The sequence below is a fragment of the Bufo bufo genome, chromosome 1 (assembly GCF_905171765.1).
Source record: "Bufo bufo chromosome 1, aBufBuf1.1, whole genome shotgun sequence".
Lineage (NCBI taxonomy): Eukaryota > Metazoa > Chordata > Amphibia > Anura > Bufonidae > Bufo > Bufo bufo.
In genome coordinates this window covers 784,478,449-784,496,900 of record NC_053389.1, presented here as the reverse complement: position 1 = coordinate 784,496,900, position 18,452 = coordinate 784,478,449, and the positions used below count along the sequence as shown (strand labels likewise).

Here is an 18,452-nt window from a genome sequence, read left to right as displayed (position 1 = left end):
ATTGAAAGTTCTTGTGTTCATCCAAGGTGATTTTCATCTACATAATTGAACATTGGATTCCGATGAAACATTTGGTGCCACATCATGAAATTTAGTTACTATGAGAAGAGATAGTTCCACAAGAGAGAAGGGAACAATTGGAAAATCGGTTGTCAGGGGTTCCCTCAATAGTCAAGATTATCAACTCTATGATCCTATCCCTAGGAATTCTCCTCATCCTAAACCATAAAGCTCAGGTTTGTGTTTGCAAATAGAGGAAGACCATAAAAATGGTCATAAGCTTAGGATATTTGTTGAATTGTTCTACTGACAATCGTCTCACAACTCTCTAATAAATTTGGATGCATGGATCAGTCAAGTGTGCAGTTTTATATCAGTAGGGAGCTATCTTATATTTGCTGCCAACTTTAACTGCTAGTTATCTACAGACAAAGAGGGGAATTTTTCATTGTAGGTGTATCTGAGATTAGTTTTTAGAATGAAGTTGAGTTGATATACACACTGTGCCTAATTTATGAAGATGGCACACAGTAATAATAAGTTTGGCTCAAGTGCAATGTGGTTGTGTCTATTTTAGTAAAAGTATGGCCTGTTGCAGGTTTTTTTGCGACTTTTTAAAAAGTTGTTCTTCATGTCACACAAAAGTGATCTATTCTGAAATTCTATCCAACTTTTCACAACAACAAGTCGCAAAACTGACCCTCAAAAAATCCTGCTAGAATTCTGGTGTTCAGGGCTTAATAAGTTCCCCCCAAAGTACTTACTATGCAGGACACAGCTGTCATCTGCATGACCAACTGGGCAACAGTGCTTCAGCGATTGCAACAGATATCTTCCTCTAGGTGGCCATACACATGAGACTGCTGTGAGCCTGAACCCTCATTTGGGCGACAGATATTTATTTCTACACTACCATATTTCATTGGGAAGAGGCTTATGTCCTGCTGGAAAAAAAAAAAAAAAATCTAACATGGCCAAGTCTTCTTTGATCTGCTGGCAGGTTATAGTGGGGTAGACCCTCATACACATTAGATCAGTGTTCCTCAACTCCAGTCCTCAGGGCCCACCTGCTGGTCATGTTTTGAGAATATCCCACAGAATGAATACCTGTGGTAGGTACTGATGCGATTTGACACTAATTACTGTATATCACCTGCTCCATACTATGGAAATCCTGAAAACATGACCGACAGGTGGGCGCTGAGGACTGGAGTTGAGGAACACTGCATTAGATGGTTCAAAATCAACAGATTCCAACAGTTTTTCCCTAAAGACCATCAATGTTACACATCTATTCCATCTTCAAGAAGTTTATCAGACCTGCAAACAAAAAAATATTATTGTTCACTATCTGTAATCATGGCCCAGAAAAGCAATCAACTGAGTATTTCCCAGATGAATGTGAAATTGGACTTTCTTTTACTACAATCAAAAGAGAATGAAAATACCACAGAAAAATAATCCAAAAATATCTTTTGCAATGTGTGAAAATTTATCTGATGTAGGACAAATCACTGTCACTGATATAATTACTAAACATATTAATAATTTACTTTATTGGGGTTTTTTAATATTTTATTTGTCTTTTTTGGCAGATTTATAATTTTTTTTATTGTAGAAGAGGAGAAGAAGAAAAGAAACTACAGTTTGAATCTGGACAAAAATGCCACCTTTGACCGAAAAAAAAAAAATAATAATAATTTGATACATTTTCTCCATATTTCTCCACTGTCATATTATCTGTAGTCAAGTATAAAACCCAAATACATCTGTTTACCACAGAAAATAGCATGTAGGTTTGTGTCTGATTTTATCTTGTTCTTCATCTCTGGCATCCCTTCAAAGTTAGTGATGAAGCATTGGAAATGTGGAGGCAGAGAGAATATCCATCCTATGTACACAGGGCTAAACTTGACCTTCATAAAGTCAATCTTCAATACAAACACAAGTGGAGCGAGTTTCAACTTTGTGACCTCAGCACTGTTAACTCCTTGCAGAACCTGCTGTATGAATCATTACTTCTTGTACTGGGTGGTACATACAGTGATGTTTTTCTTAAACTCAAATATTAATAACGATTAATAATCTAAAACTGGATCAGGAATATTGGAAATCCCAAATCATAAGACATCAATCACCATATACAGGTCCTTCTCAAAAAATTAGCATATTGTGATAAAGTTCATTATTTTCTGTAATGTACTGATAAACATTAGACTTTCATATATTTTAGATTCATTACACACAACTGAAGTAGTTCAAGCCTTTTCTTGTTTTAATATTCATGATTTTGGCATACAGCTCATGAAAACCCAAAATTCCTATCTCCAAAAATTAGCATATTTCATCCGACCAATAAAAGAAAAGTGTTTTTAATACAAAAAAAATCAACCTTTAAATAATTAAGTTCAGTTATGCACTCAATACTTGGTCAGGAATCCTTTTGCAGAAATGACTGCTTCAATGCGGCGTGGTATGGAGGCAATCAGCCTGTGGCACTGCTGAGGTGTTATAGAAGCCCAGGATGCTTCGATAGCGGCCTTAAGCTCATCCAGAGTGTTGGGTCTTGCGTCTCTCAACTTTCTCTTCCCAATATCCCACAGATTCTCTATGGGGTTCAGGTCAGGAGAGTTGGCAGGCCAATTGAGCACAGTAATACCATGGTCAGTAAACCATTTACCAGTGGTTTTGGCACTGTGAGCAGGTGCCAGGTCGTGCTGAAAAATGAAATCTTCATCTCCATAAAGCTTTTCAGCAGATGGAAGCATGAAGTGCTCCAAAATCTCCTGATAGCTAGCTGCATTGACCCTGCCCTTGATAAAACACAGTGGACCAACACCAGCAGCTGACATGGCACCCCAGACCATCACTGACTGTGGGTACTTGACACTGGACTTTACGCATTTTGGCTTTTCCCTCTCCCCAGTCTTCCTCCAGACTCAGTCCACTGCTTCCGCAGGTCCCCCAAGGTCTGGAATCGGTCCTTCTCCACAATCTTCCTCAGGGTCCGGTCACCTCTTCTCGTTGTGCAGCGTTTTCTGCCACACTTTTTCCTTCCCACAGACTTCCCACTGAGGTGCCTTGATACAGCACTCTGGGAACAGCCTATTCGTTCAGAAATTTCTTTCTGTGTCTTACCCTCTTGCTTGAGGGTGTCAATGATGGCCTTCTGGACAGCAGTCAGGTCGGCAGTCTTACCCATGATTGTGGTTTTGAGTAATGAACCAGGCTGGAAGTTTTTAAAAGCCTCAGGAATCTTTTGCAGGTGTTTAGAGTTAATTAGTTGATTCAGATGATTAGGTTAATAGCTCGTTTAGAGAACCTTTTCATGATGTGCTAATTTTTGGAGATAGGAATTTTGGGTTTTCATGAGCTGTATGGCAAAATCATCAATATTAAAACAAGAAAAGGCTTGAACTACCTCAGTTGTGTGTAATGAATCTAAAATATATGAAAGTCTAATGTTTATCAGTACATTACAGAAAATAATGAACTTTATCACAATATGCTAATTTTTTGAGAAGGACCTGTACATATGAATAAACATTTTAGGGACCATGATCTTCAAGCTAGTAAAGACCCCCTATGGGCCATCCAGGTGCCTGACTTTCACGTAAGTCCCTGCTAATCTGGCATGTACTGTTTTAGTGGCATGCTTAAATATCAGGATTTCCATACTATAAAGTTTAATAATAAGGCGGCATTCACATGGCTGTGTCCATTTTGCGGACCACATGCATGGATCCGCAAAACATGGACACCGGCCGTATGCATCCTGCATAGGTCCCGCTCAATCAGCTGTTTTCAGGAGTTGTCGTGCTTCAGAACCAGGAACCGGAAAAGCACAGCTCTGTACACTGTGTAGGGGCCGTTCGTGGTTACTGCAATGCTGGTCCAAGTCACATCCAGAGATAGTTTTAGATTTGTTGGTTATAATCAAAATGTCATGAAAATTTTCATGCTGGATATAGACAAAAATGTCTATATCCAGCTATAGAGAACTGGTGATTTTGGCTAGTTACTCGCTGGATCTACAAACAGCTTATGGCTATAAAGAAACATATGTTTTTTAAGAGTTGTCTTATCATGATAGCTCCTTTTTTTAAAATGTAGTTGGCCTGGTGACTATGTGATTGCCAGAGGCCAACAATCTACAACCCTGGTAAACAGCTTGGGGAATTTGCAACTGGCATCTCTTAATGAGATGACTTTATTTTATGTGTCTTAATTGCAGCATATGTTACTTCAGGTAATAGGTGGAGAGAAGTTTAAAAAGTTGCAAGGACTTTGAGAGTATAGTATGCGATGGTTGTGGTCGTTACCTTCATGTTCCAACACATTTATGCATATTCAGTCCCAGATAAGTATAATAGGGGCAAAATCCATATAAGAAGCCAGCGCCATTCGTGATCCAATATTTCCAGCTTTATTTAATGGTCCATGTTTCGAACAACAGAACCCATAAAAACCCTTATGTGTTTCATGGTTTTTGTAGGTCTTTTTGTATGAAACATGGACCACTGAATAAGGGCTCATGCACACGTTCTGTGCATTGGGGACCGCACTGCACAACCAACATCCGTGCAGATAAATGGGTCCGTAAACCGTCTGCACTGCAAAAAAATAGTACATGCTTTCGTGGGGTTCCATGCCTTCGTTCCGCACTGGACCTTCCACATTGCGGACCCAATCGCAATACGGACCACAGCCGAGCAACAGCTGTGTACATGAGCCCTAAAACTGGAAATATTGGATCTCGAGTGGTGTTGGCTTTTTCCATAAATTTACCTCTTATTATTGGTTATGGAACTGCCACGCACACATTTGGGAAGGACATTTGCAAACGCAGTGACGTGACTAGGTTTTTTATACAGCACAGACCAAAAGTTTGGACACACCTTCTCATTCAAAGAGTTGTCTTTATTTTCATGACTATGAAGGCATCAAAACTATGAATTAACACATGTGGAATTATATACATAACAAACAAGTGTGAAACAACTGAAAATATGTCATATTCTAGGTTCTTCAAAGTAGCCACCTTTTGCTTTGATTACTGCTTTGCACACTCTTGGCATTATCTTGATGAGCTTCAAGAGGTAGTCCCCTGAAATGGTCTTCCAACAGTCTTGAAGGAGTTCCCAGAGATGCTTAGCACTTGTTGGCCCTTTTGCCTTTACTCTGCGGTCCAGCTCACCCCAAACCATCTCGATTGGGTTCAGGTCCGGTGACTGTGGAGGCCAGGTCATCTGGCGCAGCACCCCATCACTCTCCTTCATGGTCAAATAGCCATTACTTTCAAAGTTTTCCCAATTTTTCGGCTGACTGACTGACCTTCATTTCTTAAAGTAATGAGGGCCACTCGTTTTTCTTTACTTAGCTGCTTTTTTCTTGCCATAATACAAATTCTAACAGTCTATTCAGTAGGACTATCAGCTGTGTATCCACCTGACTTCTCCTCAACGCCACTGATGGTCCCAACCCCATTTATAAGGCAAGAAATCCCACTTATTAAACCTGACAGGGCACACCTGTGAAGTGAAAACCATTTCAGGGAACTACCTCTTGAAGCTCATCAAGAGAATGCCAAGAGTGTGCAAAGCAGTAATCAAAGCAAAAGGTGGCTACTTTGAAGATGCAAATGTGATCGCACACTACATCCAGCACTCTGCCCTCCATGCTGGATGAGACATTGGTTTATATTTTGGCCAAAGCATAGTAAGCCACTCACCGCGTCAAGGCTGTCTCATGAGCTGTAATGGCACCGGACGGGGTTACAAGCAAAGTGTACTTGGCTTGCATGCTGACCTGCATTCCCTGGATTTTATGTGGCTGTCATGGCCCATGAACAGGTAGGAACAAGAGTTAGGGACCACTCATGAGACAGCCTTGACGCGGTGAGTGGCTTACTATGCTTTGGCCAAAATATAAACCAATGTCTCATCCAGCATGGAGGGCAGAGTGCTGGATGTAGTGTGCGATCACATTTGCATTTTCCGTTTGTATATGTATTTCGCCATAGTGATGTGCACCTGCAGGTAGGTTGTGCTGACCCAACCCCTTATTTTTTTCTTTGTAGTATATATTGGAGGCGTGGCGATCTCCTTGGAGTCATTGCACACCTGACCAGTTAATCTGTCCTTGAGGCTGGTTTTAAAGTCAGTATAAAACTGAGTCCGCTTATATAGAACCTACCATTAGCCATCTGGCTCCAGGAGAAGTATATGGTGGGTTCAGCATGCATGTTGGTACTTGCATCCCTGGATCCGATGAAAGCTGTAATGGCACCGGACGGGGTTACAAGCAAAGTGTACTTGGCTTGCATGCTGACCTGCATTCCCTGGATTTTATGTGGCTGTCATGGCCCATGAACAGGTAGGAACAAGAGTTAGGGACCACTCATGAGACAGCCTTGACGCGGTGAGTGGCTTACTATGCTTTGGCCAAAATATAAACCAATGTCTCATCCAGCATGGAGGGCAGAGTGCTGGATGTAGTGTGCGATCACATTTGCATTTTCCGTTTGTATATGTATTTCGCCATAGTGATGTGCACCTGCAGGTAGGTTGTGCTGACCCAACCCCTTATTTTTTTCTTTGTAGTATATATTGGAGGCGTGGCGATCTCCTTGGAGTCATTGCACACCTGACCAGTTAATCTGTCCTTGAGGCTGGTTTTAAAGTCAGTATAAAACTGAGTCCGCTTATATAGAACCTACCATTAGCCATCTGGCTCCAGGAGAAGTATATGGTGGGTTCAGCATGCATGTTGGTACTTGCATCCCTGGATCCGATGAAAGCTGTAATGGCACCGGACGGGGTTACAAGCAAAGTGTACTTGGCTTGCATGCTGACCTGCATTCCCTGGATTTTATGTGGCTGTCATGGCCCATGAACAGGTAGGAACAAGAGTTAGGGACCACTCATGAGACAGCCTTGACGCGGTGAGTGGCTTACTATGCTTTGGCCAAAATATAAACCAATGTCTCATCCAGCATGGAGGGCAGAGTGCTGGATGTAGTGTGCGATCACATTTGCATTTTCCGTTTGTATATGTATTTCGCCATAGTGATGTGCACCTGCAGGTAGGTTGTGCTGACCCAACCCCTTATTTTTTTCTTTGTAGTATATATTGGAGGCGTGGCGATCTCCTTGGAGTCATTGCACACCTGACCAGTTAATCTGTCCTTGAGGCTGGTTTTAAAGTCAGTATAAAACTGAGTCCGCTTATATAGAACCTACCATTAGCCATCTGGCTCCAGGAGAAGTATATGGTGGGTTCAGCATGCATGTTGGTACTTGCATCCCTGGATCCGATGAAAGCTGTAATGGCACCGGACGGGGTTACAAGCAAAGTGTACTTGGCTTGCATGCTGACCTGCATTCCCTGGATTTTATGTGGCTGTCATGGCCCATGAACAGGTAGGAACAAGAGTTAGGGACCACTCATGAGACAGCCTTGACGCGGTGAGTGGCTTACTATGCTTTGGCCAAAATATAAACCAATGTCTCATCCAGCATGGAGGGCAGAGTGCTGGATGTAGTGTGCGATCACATTTGCATTTTCCGTTTGTATATGTATTTCGCCATAGTGATGTGCACCTGCAGGTAGGTTGTGCTGACCCAACCCCTTATTTTTTTCTTTGTAGGCTACTTTGAAGAACCTAGAATATGACATATTTTCAGTTGTTTCACACTTGTTTGTTATGTATATAATTCCACATGTGTTAATTCATAGTTTTGATGCCTTCAGTGTGAATCTACAATTTTCATAGTCATGAAAATAAAGAAAACTCTTTGAATGAGAAGGTGTGTCCAAACTTTTGGTCTGTACTGTATATATCCTCTTTTAGATAAATATAATAGGATCACATTTGACTCCATGAATAATTACAGTTAATTCTGCATTCATACATAGGGTCTCTGCCGCAAATGTCATATTGCTTTTGCTTAACAGGTTACAGTAAAATAATCTACTTGTCTAGCTCCAGGGTTCACCCTTTCTTTGTAAAACACACCATGGATCCTAATTTCCATTTGTCAGTCTGTCCATCATTGTAGACACTTTAAAAAATATTTTAAAAAGTTGTAGACCAAAAAAAAGGATCATGTTCAATGTACTTTATAATAATGTATTAAGAGATCGCTGCAGCAGATAAAACAAGAACTATGTTATAAATTCCCAACTGAACCACAAGTCCTGAGACATACTCCCAAACAAATTCTCAATCCTTTGCCAAATGCAGTTCAGGAACCTCTGGCTTATGATCTGTAGTTGGTGTGGTAGACCCATATTTGGTGTCTACACATACAACTAAGATCAGTCACATCTGAAACTGATCCAAATTTAAATTAGTCTAGTACTCTAAAGATACTGACTTAAGTTATTATTCCTGGAAATTATTGTGGGCCGATAAAAAGGGGTGTTTTTTTCTGCTTCACAAAATCATTTTTTTAAATTCTGTGTATATACAGTGCTGTCCATAATTATTCATACCCCTGGCAAATTTTGACTTAGGCCCCTTTCACACATGAACGCATTGCATCCGCACTGAATCCGGACCTATTCACTTTAATGGGGCTGTGCACATGAGCGGTGATTTTCACGTATCACTTGTGCGTTGCGTGAAAATCGCAGCATGCTCTATTTTGTGCCCCATAGAAGTGAATGGGGCTGCGTGAAAATCGCAAGCATCCGCAAGCAAGTGCGAATGCGGTGTGATTTTCACGCACGGTTGCTAGGAGACGATTTGGATGGGGACTCGATCATTATTATTTTCGCTTATAACATGGTTGTAAGGGAAAATAATAGCATTCTGAATACAGAATGCATAGTACAATAGGACTGGAGGGGTTAAAAAAAAATAAAAAAAATTTAACTCACCCTAATTCACTTGTTCGCGCAGCCAGCATATCTTCTGTCTTCTTCTTTGAGGAATAGGACCTTTGATGACGTCACTACGCTCATCACATGGTCCGTCACATGATCCCTCACCATGGTAAAAGATCATGTGACATCATCAAAGGTCCTATTCCTCAAAGAAGAAGACAGAAGAGATGCTGGCTGCGCGAAAAAGTGGATTAAGGTGAGTTAAATATATATATATTTTTTAACCCCTCCAGCCCTATTGTACTATGCATTCTGTATTCAGAATGCTATTATTTTCCCTTATAACCATGTTATAAGGGGAAATACACTCACCTAAAGAATTATTAGGAACACCTGTTCTATTTCTCATTAATGCAATTATCTAGTCAACCAATCACATGGCAGTTGCTTCAATGCATTTAGGGGTGTGGTCCTGGTCAAGACAATCTCCTGAACTCCAAACTGAATGTCAGAATGGGAAAGAAAGGTGATTTAAGCAATTTTGAGCGTGGCATGGTTGTTGGTGCCAGACGGGCCGGTCTGAGTATTTCACAATCTGCTCAGTTACTGGGATTTTCATGCACAACCATTTCTAGGGTTTACAAAGAATGGTGTGAAAAGGGAAAAACATCCAGTATGCGGCAGTCCTGTGGGCAAAAATGCCTTGTGGATGCTAGAGGTCAGAGGAGAATGGGCCGACTGATTCAAGCTGATAGAAGAGCAACGTTGACTGAAATAACCACTCGTTACAACCGAGGTATGCAGCAAAGCATTTGTGAAGCCACAACACGCACAACCTTGAGGCGGATGGGCTACAACAGCAGAAGACCCCACCCGGGTACCACTCATCTCCACTACAAATAGGAAAAAGAGGCTACAATTTGCACGAGCTCACCAAAATTGGACTGTTGAAGACTGGAAAAATGTTGCCTGGTCTGATGAGTCTCAATTTCTGTTGAGACGTTCAAATGGTAGAGTCCAAATTTGGCGTGAACAGAATGAGAACATGTATCCATCATGCCTTGTTACCACTGTGCAGGCTGGTGGTGGTGGTGGTGTAATGGTGTGGGGGATGTTTTCTGGGCACACTTTAGGCCCCTTAATGCCAATTGGGCATCGTTTAAATGCCACGGGCTACCTGAGCATTGTTTCTGACCATGTCCATCCCTTCATGACCACCATGTACCCATCCTCTGATGGCTACTTCCAGCAGGATAATGCACCATGTCACAAAGCTCTAATCATTTCAAATTGGTTTCTTGAACATGACAATGAGTTCACTGTACTAAAATGGCCCCCACAGTCACCAGATCTCAACCCAATAGAGCATCTTTGGGATGTAGTGGAACGGGAGCTTCGTGCCCTGGATGTGCATCCCTCAAATCTCCATCAACTGCAAGATGCTATCCTATCAATATGGGCCAACATTTCTAAAGAATGCTATCAGCACCTTGTGGAATCAATGCCACGTAGAATTAAGGCAGTTCTGAAGGCAAAAGGGGGTCCAACACTGTATTAGTATGGTGTTCCTAATAATTCTTTAGGTGAGTGTAATACAATCTACACAACCTTGAACCCAAACCTGAACTTCTGTGAAGAAGTTCGGGTCTGGGTACCACATTCAGTTTTTTATCACGCGCGTGCAAAACGCATTGCACCCGCGCAATAAAAACTGAACAACAGAACGCAATCTCAGTCAAAACTGACTGCAATTGCGTACCAACTCGCGCAGGTTTGCTGCAACGCATCCGGACCTTATCCGGACACGCTCGTGTGAAAGAGGCCTTAAAGTTATTTTTATTCAACCAGCAAGTAATTTTTTGACGGGAAATGACATAGGTGTCTCCCAAAAGATAATAAGACGATGTACAAGATGCATTATTGTGGGAAAAAAAACATTTCTCAGTTTTTATTTACATTTGAGCAAAAAATACAAGATGTTCCGCACTGTGGAAAATCTCAGAGGACGTGGTCGGAAGCCAAAAGTGACACCTGTGCTGGCCAGGAGGATAGTTAGAGAGGTGAAAAAGAATCCAAGGATCACCACCAAGGCCACCCTGGTGAATTTGGGCTCTGCTGGTGGCAATGTCTCAAGGCAGACAATCCAACGGACACTGCACACTGCTGGGTTTCACGGATGCAGACCAAGGAGGACGACACTTCTCCAGATAAAGCACACAAAAGCTCGCTTGGCCTTTGGAAAAACTCATCTGGACAAAGAAGAAGACTTCTGGTCTTCTGTGTTATGGTCAGATGAAACAAAAATTGAATTGTTTGATCACAATAATGTTTCCTTCATTTGGCATAAAAAAGGAGAAGCCTTCAACCCAAAGAACACCATCCCCACTGTCAAACATGGTAGTGGGAACCTAATGCTTTGGAGGTGCTTTTCAGCCAATGGACCAGAGAACCTAATCACAGTAAACTGCACCATGAAAAAAGAGCAATACATGAGGATTCTCAATGACAATATCAGGCAGTCTGCAGAGAAACTTGGCCTTGGGCATGGGTGGACATTTCAGCATGACAATGACCCAAAACACACAGCAAAAGTGGTGAAGAAATGGTTAGCAGACAACATTAACGTTTTGGAGTGGCCCAGCCAGAGTCCAGACTTGAATCCAATTGAGAATCTGTGGAGGGAGCTAAAGATCAGGGTGATGGCAAGAAGACCCCCCAACCTGAAAGATTTGGAGCTCATTGCTAAAGATGAATGGGCAAAAATACCTGTGGACACATGCAAAAAGCTGGTCTGCAATTATTGGAAGCGTTTGATTGCTGTAATAGCCAATAAAGGCTTTTCTATTGATTATTGAGAAGGGTATGAATAATTTTGGACTGGACACTTTTTTCTCAAATGTAAATAAAAGCTGAGAAATGTTTTTTTTTTCCACAATAATGCCTCTTGTACATCGCTTTATTATCTTTTGGGAGACACCTATGTCATTTCCCGTCAAAAAATTACTTGCTGGTTGAATAAAAGTAACTTTAAGTCAAAATTTGCCAGGGGTATGAATAATTATGGGCAGCACTGTATATAATTTGGGAGGAGATTGCTCCTAAAAAAGTAGGTATGACATGTAGGCAAGGCCAACAAAAGTAGGCGAGGTCTGTAATAAGAACCAAATAGCACAGTGCAGCTCCAAATACTATATCAGTAGAAGCAAATACCACAGTGCAGCACAAGTTCAGAAGGGCACCTACAGCCACTGACAGGTGCATAAGTGTCTGATGCCCAGCATTAATGCCAAGAGCATCAGATCACTATTTACCCAGCCACCGGCTGTGAGGAGGGCTCAGTCGGCCCCCTGGGCACCAGCCCACTGGGAAGTTTCCCTGTATGTTCTATCGCCAGTCTGCACCTGCTTGACCTTAACTCTATTAATATTCGGAAATGAGTGCGGGCTCACAAAAAGGTGTGTTTTTTCTGCTTTACAAAGTCATTTTTTTAAATTCCGTGTATATTTATAATTTGGTAGGAGATTGCTCTTAAAAAAAAGTAGGTATGACATGTATTTAACACATGCATTTTCTACAATATACAGTTGCAGGGAAAATTTAAGGGGATGTCAAACTTTTTTCACCCCTCACAGAGTGGCTGGATCCATAGTGGTGATAATACTCACCTGGTTCCGGCTTCATCGCTCCACCAATTGCTCTGCAGCTCCCATCTCTCTCGGCATCACCATCCTGTTGAGGGGGGCACATAACCACTTCAGCCAATCACTGACTACAGTAGTGACCTGGCTGTGCAGCATGTGACACAGGAACATGTCACATGGATGACAGGTCACTGCTGCGGCCAGTTATTGATGGTAGTGGTCATTTAAGGGCTGTATTGCACCAACAGATTATCTGCCAGATTTTCTGACCAATCATGGGTCATATGGCCGTCTACACACAGTAAAGATGGCCTTGCGTTTCGCCCCACGGGTTCGTTTCACGACGAACTTTACTCGTTCGCGGTTTGCCGAACATGCAAACATATGAAGATGTCCGCCGGCACTATATTCTTTTACATTGTGCCAAACGTTGACCCATGACACTTCCATCAGGTGGCACAGTACAGCCATTTGAGATATTTCAGCACATAGACACACCCCCTACCCTATAACAGAACCCGATCTGGAAGCCATTTTACATTCTGTTTTTTGCCAGTGTAGGGAGAGGTTGCTGTGTGGAGCAGGGGCAGACTGTTAGGGACATCAAACGCTAGCTAATAGGGCCACAAAAGTCCTTTTAAGGACTGGTATAGATGTGCTGTCTATAGTTGTGACATACTGAAGGGTGTAATATACTTATAATATACTTTCTAACATAGAAAGTATATTATAGTGCATTTGTATTGTGCAGCAGTTGTGTGCGGTTCTGCTGCAATACTGCAGCTAGATAGAGGTACAAACGCTATTGGAATAACTAATTGCAACTGGTGTGATATACCTGTTGCCCCCAAAAAATCTGATTAAGGGGTGCGATATACCTGCTTCTACAAAATACTGATGTCACAGTCCCTCAGGTGACTGGTGTCAGGAGATCAGAGAGACTGGCTGAGAGTGGAGGAATCTAACTGCATCCTTGATTTCTCTTTATTCAGTGTTGATAGGGTTAATGACCACTTCCCTTTTTTCAGCTGTTGCTCAGTGGTCATCACTTCTACCCTTTATAGTCTGACCCTACCCTTCTGACTATGCGGTAGATAGCTTCATTTGGGTTTGGCTGAGCTGGTGTGAGGTCGTCTGGTTTTCCTGTTCTTCCATCTCTACAGAAGTTAAGTGTCGCATTTGTTTGTATTTGTTAAATTCCCTGTTGTTGTATCTGGGCCTGAGACAGAGACATCCATTCCTCCATCTGGGGAGGAATGGGTTGTCTCTGGTCCTAAACTTATTCCAAGGCCTTATAGGGAAATCAGGGCCTAGGTATCCTGCATATGAATATTCCTACCTTCAAGGTCTATTCATATTGATAGGTAGTCAGGGCCCGGATTAGGGTTGTCTAGGAGGTGACCTGTTTCTTTCTTAGTTTCCAGGCCCAATTACTGTTCCTCTTTCCTCCTGTGATCAGTGTGGTGGGGAAACGTAATGTTTCTTGTGGACAGCCACACAGAATCACCCACTCTCAGGTTCAGACCATTCATATGTCTCCTGTCAGCCACACGCTTATACCTATTGCCCTTCTTTTTCAGGTTATTTTGAATTTTCCACCAAATCGAAGACAAAGAAGAGGAAAATTGTTCCTCCTTTGGAATCCATATGCCCCAGAAATTGGTGACTTATCAGTGGACTCCTGTCTACGGTTATTAATGGCAAACTCAGCTAACGACAAGAATGAAGACCACTCCTCCTGATTGTCCGAAACAAAACATCTCAAGTAAGTCTCCAGATTCTGATTGGTGCGCTCCGTCTGTCTGTTCGACTAAGGATGAAAAGCAGAGGAAAAGGACAATTAAGGTTGAGTACAGAACGCTTTCCAGAATCTGGAAATAAACTGTGTCCCCCGATCAGACACCACATCAGAGGCAATGCCATTTAGTTTCACGATGTTATCGACAAACACCTGTGCAAGAGTTTTGGCATCAGGTAGAGCAAGCAATTCTATAAAATGCGCCATTTTGCTAAAACGATCAACTACCACCAGGATCACGGTTTTTCCCGGAGAATTTGGTAAATCCGTGATAAATTCCATGGACAAATGCATCCAAGGTCCAGACGGGATGGGTAACGGAAGAAGAGATCCAGAAGGCCGAGTATGTGTCACCTTAGCACGAGCACAGGTACAACAGGGTGACACATAGTCTTCAACACACTTACGCAGCCCCAGCCACCAAAATCTGCACGAGATGAGATCAACAGTGGATCTACCCAGGGTGTCCAGCCAAGACAGTACAGTGATGTTCCTCAAATACCTTGTGACGTAAGTCTGAAGGAACAAACAATTTCCCTGCAGGACAAGAGTCCGGAGCATCCTCTTGGGCCTCCAACACTTTAGCCTCAAGATCAGGATATATATGACTACCCCTTCAGAAAAAATAGCACTAGGCTCTTTAGAATCACCCCCCCCCCCCCCCCCCCAGGAAAGCTGCAATGAATGGCTGAGACACGTCCGGTTGCACCAGAATAGGGGCTGAAGCAAAACATTCCTTCACAGCAGAAAAGGCTTGTAATGCCGCCTCAGACCAAACAGAGAAATCAACCCCCTTCCTAGTCATGTCTGTTAAAGGTTTAACCACAGTTGAATAGTTCAAGATTAGGGATGAGTGAACCCGAACTGTATAGTTCGGGTTCGTACCGAATTTTGGGGTGTCCGTGACACGGACCCGAACATTTTCGTAAAAGTCCGGGTTCGGGTTCGGTGTTCGGCGCTTTCTTGGCGCTTTTTGAAAGGCTGCAAAGCAGCCAATCAACAAGCGTCATACTACTTGCCCCAAGAGGCCATCACAGCCTTTCCTACTATTGGCATGGCTGTGATTGGCCAGTGCAGCATGTGACCCAGCCTCTATATAAGCTTGGGTCACGTAGCGCTGCACGTCACTCTGCTGATTCAAGCATAGGGAGAGGTTGCTGCTGCGACGTTAGGGCGAGATTAGGCAGATTAACTCCTCCAAAAGACTTAATTCAGTGATCGATCTCCAGCTGTGAATCATTAAAGTGCTGATATTGAATTGCTCACTTTTTTTAGGCTGCCCAGAGCGTTTTTATATCACATTTTTCTGGGGTGATCGGCGGCCATTTTGTGGCTTGTGGTGCGCCAGCACAAGCTACCACCAAGTGCATTTAACCATCAATAGTGTGGTTATTTTGTGCTATATCCTACATCAGGTGCAGGCTGAGCCTGTGTCACCCAAGTGCATTTAACCATCAACAGTGTGGTTCTTTTTTAGCCATATACTACATCAGGTGCAGGCTGAGCCTGTGTCACCCAAGTGCATTTAACCATCAACAGTGTGGTTATTTTTTGGCCATAAACTACATCAGGTGCAGGCTGAGCCTGTCACCAAGCGCCTAAAAAATAGGCCTGACATTTCTATTCCTCCAAATCAGTACAGTTTTAGCTGGTCAAATTATTTGTAGTGACCGTAAAAGCACAGTTTTTGTTCTGGGTTGAAAAACTATTCCCAAATTTGCCATTCTCAAAATTAATAGTTTCTGCTATATCAGGCCTACTTTAAATCTATCCCAAAAAGGATATCTTAGATTCAAGGTGCTGATAGTGTCATTCTGAAAAACTTAACACACACGCTACCGTGCAGATACAAGTCTAATTCTGTGATTAAAGGTATATCTGTCACACAGCGCGTAAAAAATAGGCCTCACATTTATATTCAACCAAATCTGTACTGTTTTAGATGGTCAATTATATATTTAGTGACCGTAAAAGCACAGTTTTTGTTCTGGGTTGAAAAACTATTCCCAAATTTGCCATTCTCAAAATTAGTAGTTTCTGTTATATCAGGCCTACTTTAAATCTATCCCAAAAAGGATATCTTAGATTCAAGGTGCTGATAGTGTCATTCTGAAAAACTTAACACACACGCTACCGTGCAGATACAAGTCTAATTCTGTGATTAAAGGTATATCTGTCACACAGCGCGTAAAAAATAGGCCTCACATTTATATTCAACCAAATCTGTACTGTTTTAGCTGGTCAAGTTATATTTAGTGACCGTAAAAGCACAGTTTTTGTTCTGGGTTGAAAAACTATTCCCAAATTTGCCATTCTCAAAATTAGTAGTTTCTGTTATATCAGGCCTACTTTAAATCTATCCCGAAAAGGATATCTTAGATTCAAGGTGCTGATAGTGTCATTCTGAAAAACTTAACACACACGCTACCGTGCAGATACAAGTCTAATTCTGTGATTAAAGGTATATCTGTCACACAGCGCGTAAAAAATAGGCCTCACATTTATATTCAACCAAATCTGTACTGTTTTAGCTGGTCAAGTTATATTTAGTGACCGTAAAAGCACAGTTTTTGTTCTGGGTTGAAAAACTATTCCCAAATTTGCCATTCTCAAAATTAGTAGTTTCTGTTATATCAGGCCTACTTTAAATCTATCCCAAAAAGGATATCTTAGATTCAAGGTGCTGATAGTCTCATTCTGAAAAACTTAACACACATGCTACCGTGCAGATACAAGTCTAATTCTGTGATTAAAGGTATATCTGTCACACAGCGCGTAAAAAATAGGCCTCACATTTATATTCAACCAAATCTGTACTGTTTTAGCTGGTCAAGTTATATTTAGTGACCGTAAAAGCACAGTTTTTGTTCTGGGTTGAAAAACTATTCCCAAATTTGCCATTCTCAAAATTAGTAGTTTCTGTTATATCAGGCCTACTTTAAATCTATCCCAAAAAGGATATCTTAGATTCAAGGTGCTGATAGTGTCATTCTGAAAAACTTAACACACACGCTACTGTGCAGATACAAGTCTAATTCTGTGATTAAAGGTATATCTGTCACATAGCGCGTAAAAAATAGGCCTCACATTTATATTCAACCAAATCTGTACTGTTTTAGCTGGTCAAATTATTTGTAGTAACCGTAAAAGCACAGTTTTTGTTCTGGGTTGAAAAACTATTCCCAAATTTGCCATTCTCATAAATAAGTAGTTTCTGCTATATCAGGCCTACTTTAAATCTATCCCAAAAAGGATATCTTAGATTCAAGGTGCTGATAGTGTCATTCTGAAAAACGTAACACACACGCTACCGTGCAGATACAAGTCTAATTCTGTGATTAAAGGTATATCTGTCACACAGCGCGTAAAAAATAGGCCTCACATTTATATTTAACCAAATCTGTCATTACTTGTGTGCCTGTATTAGTGTAATACGGTACCTAAATAGATAGCCAGACAGTGTTAGGTGTCTGTAAAAAAAGGCCTGAATTTTAATTCAATACATTGGCCCGAATAATATTTTTCTTATTGTGGTGAACGGTAACAATGAGGAAAACAACTAGTAAGGGACGCGGACGTGGACATGGTCGTGGTGGTGTTAGTGGACCCTCTGGTGCTGGGAGAGGACGTGGCCATTCTGCCACACGTCCTAGTGTACCAACTACCTCAGGTCCCAGTAGCCGCCAGAATAGCCGCCAGAATTTACAGGGATATTTGGTGGGGCCCAATGCCGTTCTAAGGATGGTAAGGCCTGAGCAGGTACAGGCATTAGTCAATTGTCTTCTGCAGAAAGCGCACAGATGGCGCATGAAAACCAAGCCCATCAGTCTGTCACATCACCCCCATGCATATCAGGGAAACTGTCTGAGCCTCAAGTTATGCAGCAGTCTCTTATGCTGTTTGAAGACTCTGCTGCCAGGGTTTCCCAAGGGCATCCACCTAGCCCTTCCCCAGGGGTAGAAGAGATAGAATGCACTAACGCACAACCACTTATGTTTCCTGATGATGAGGACATGGGAATACCACCTCAGCACGTCTCTGATGATGACGAAACACAGGTGCCAACTGCTGCGTCTTTCTGCAGTGTGCAGACTGAACAGGAGGTCAGGGATCAAGACTGGGTGAAAGACGATGCAGGGGACGATGAGGTCCTAGACCCCACATGGAATGAAGGTCGTGCCACT

General features: G+C 42.1%; 1 protein-coding gene across 1 annotated transcript in view; it reads right to left on the bottom strand.

Annotated features, from left to right (window-relative positions):
- Positions 1–12,510, bottom strand: part of LOC120988465 (LIM homeobox transcription factor 1-alpha-like) — a 144,466-nt gene extending 131,956 nt beyond the window's left edge. The window contains exon 1 of the mRNA XM_040415949.1: positions 12,495–12,510. Within this exon, the coding sequence (XP_040271883.1) occupies positions 12,495–12,510 (16 nt within the window). The remainder of the gene's footprint in view (positions 1–12,494) is intronic.
- Between the last annotated feature and the right edge of the window lie 5,942 nt (positions 12,511–18,452).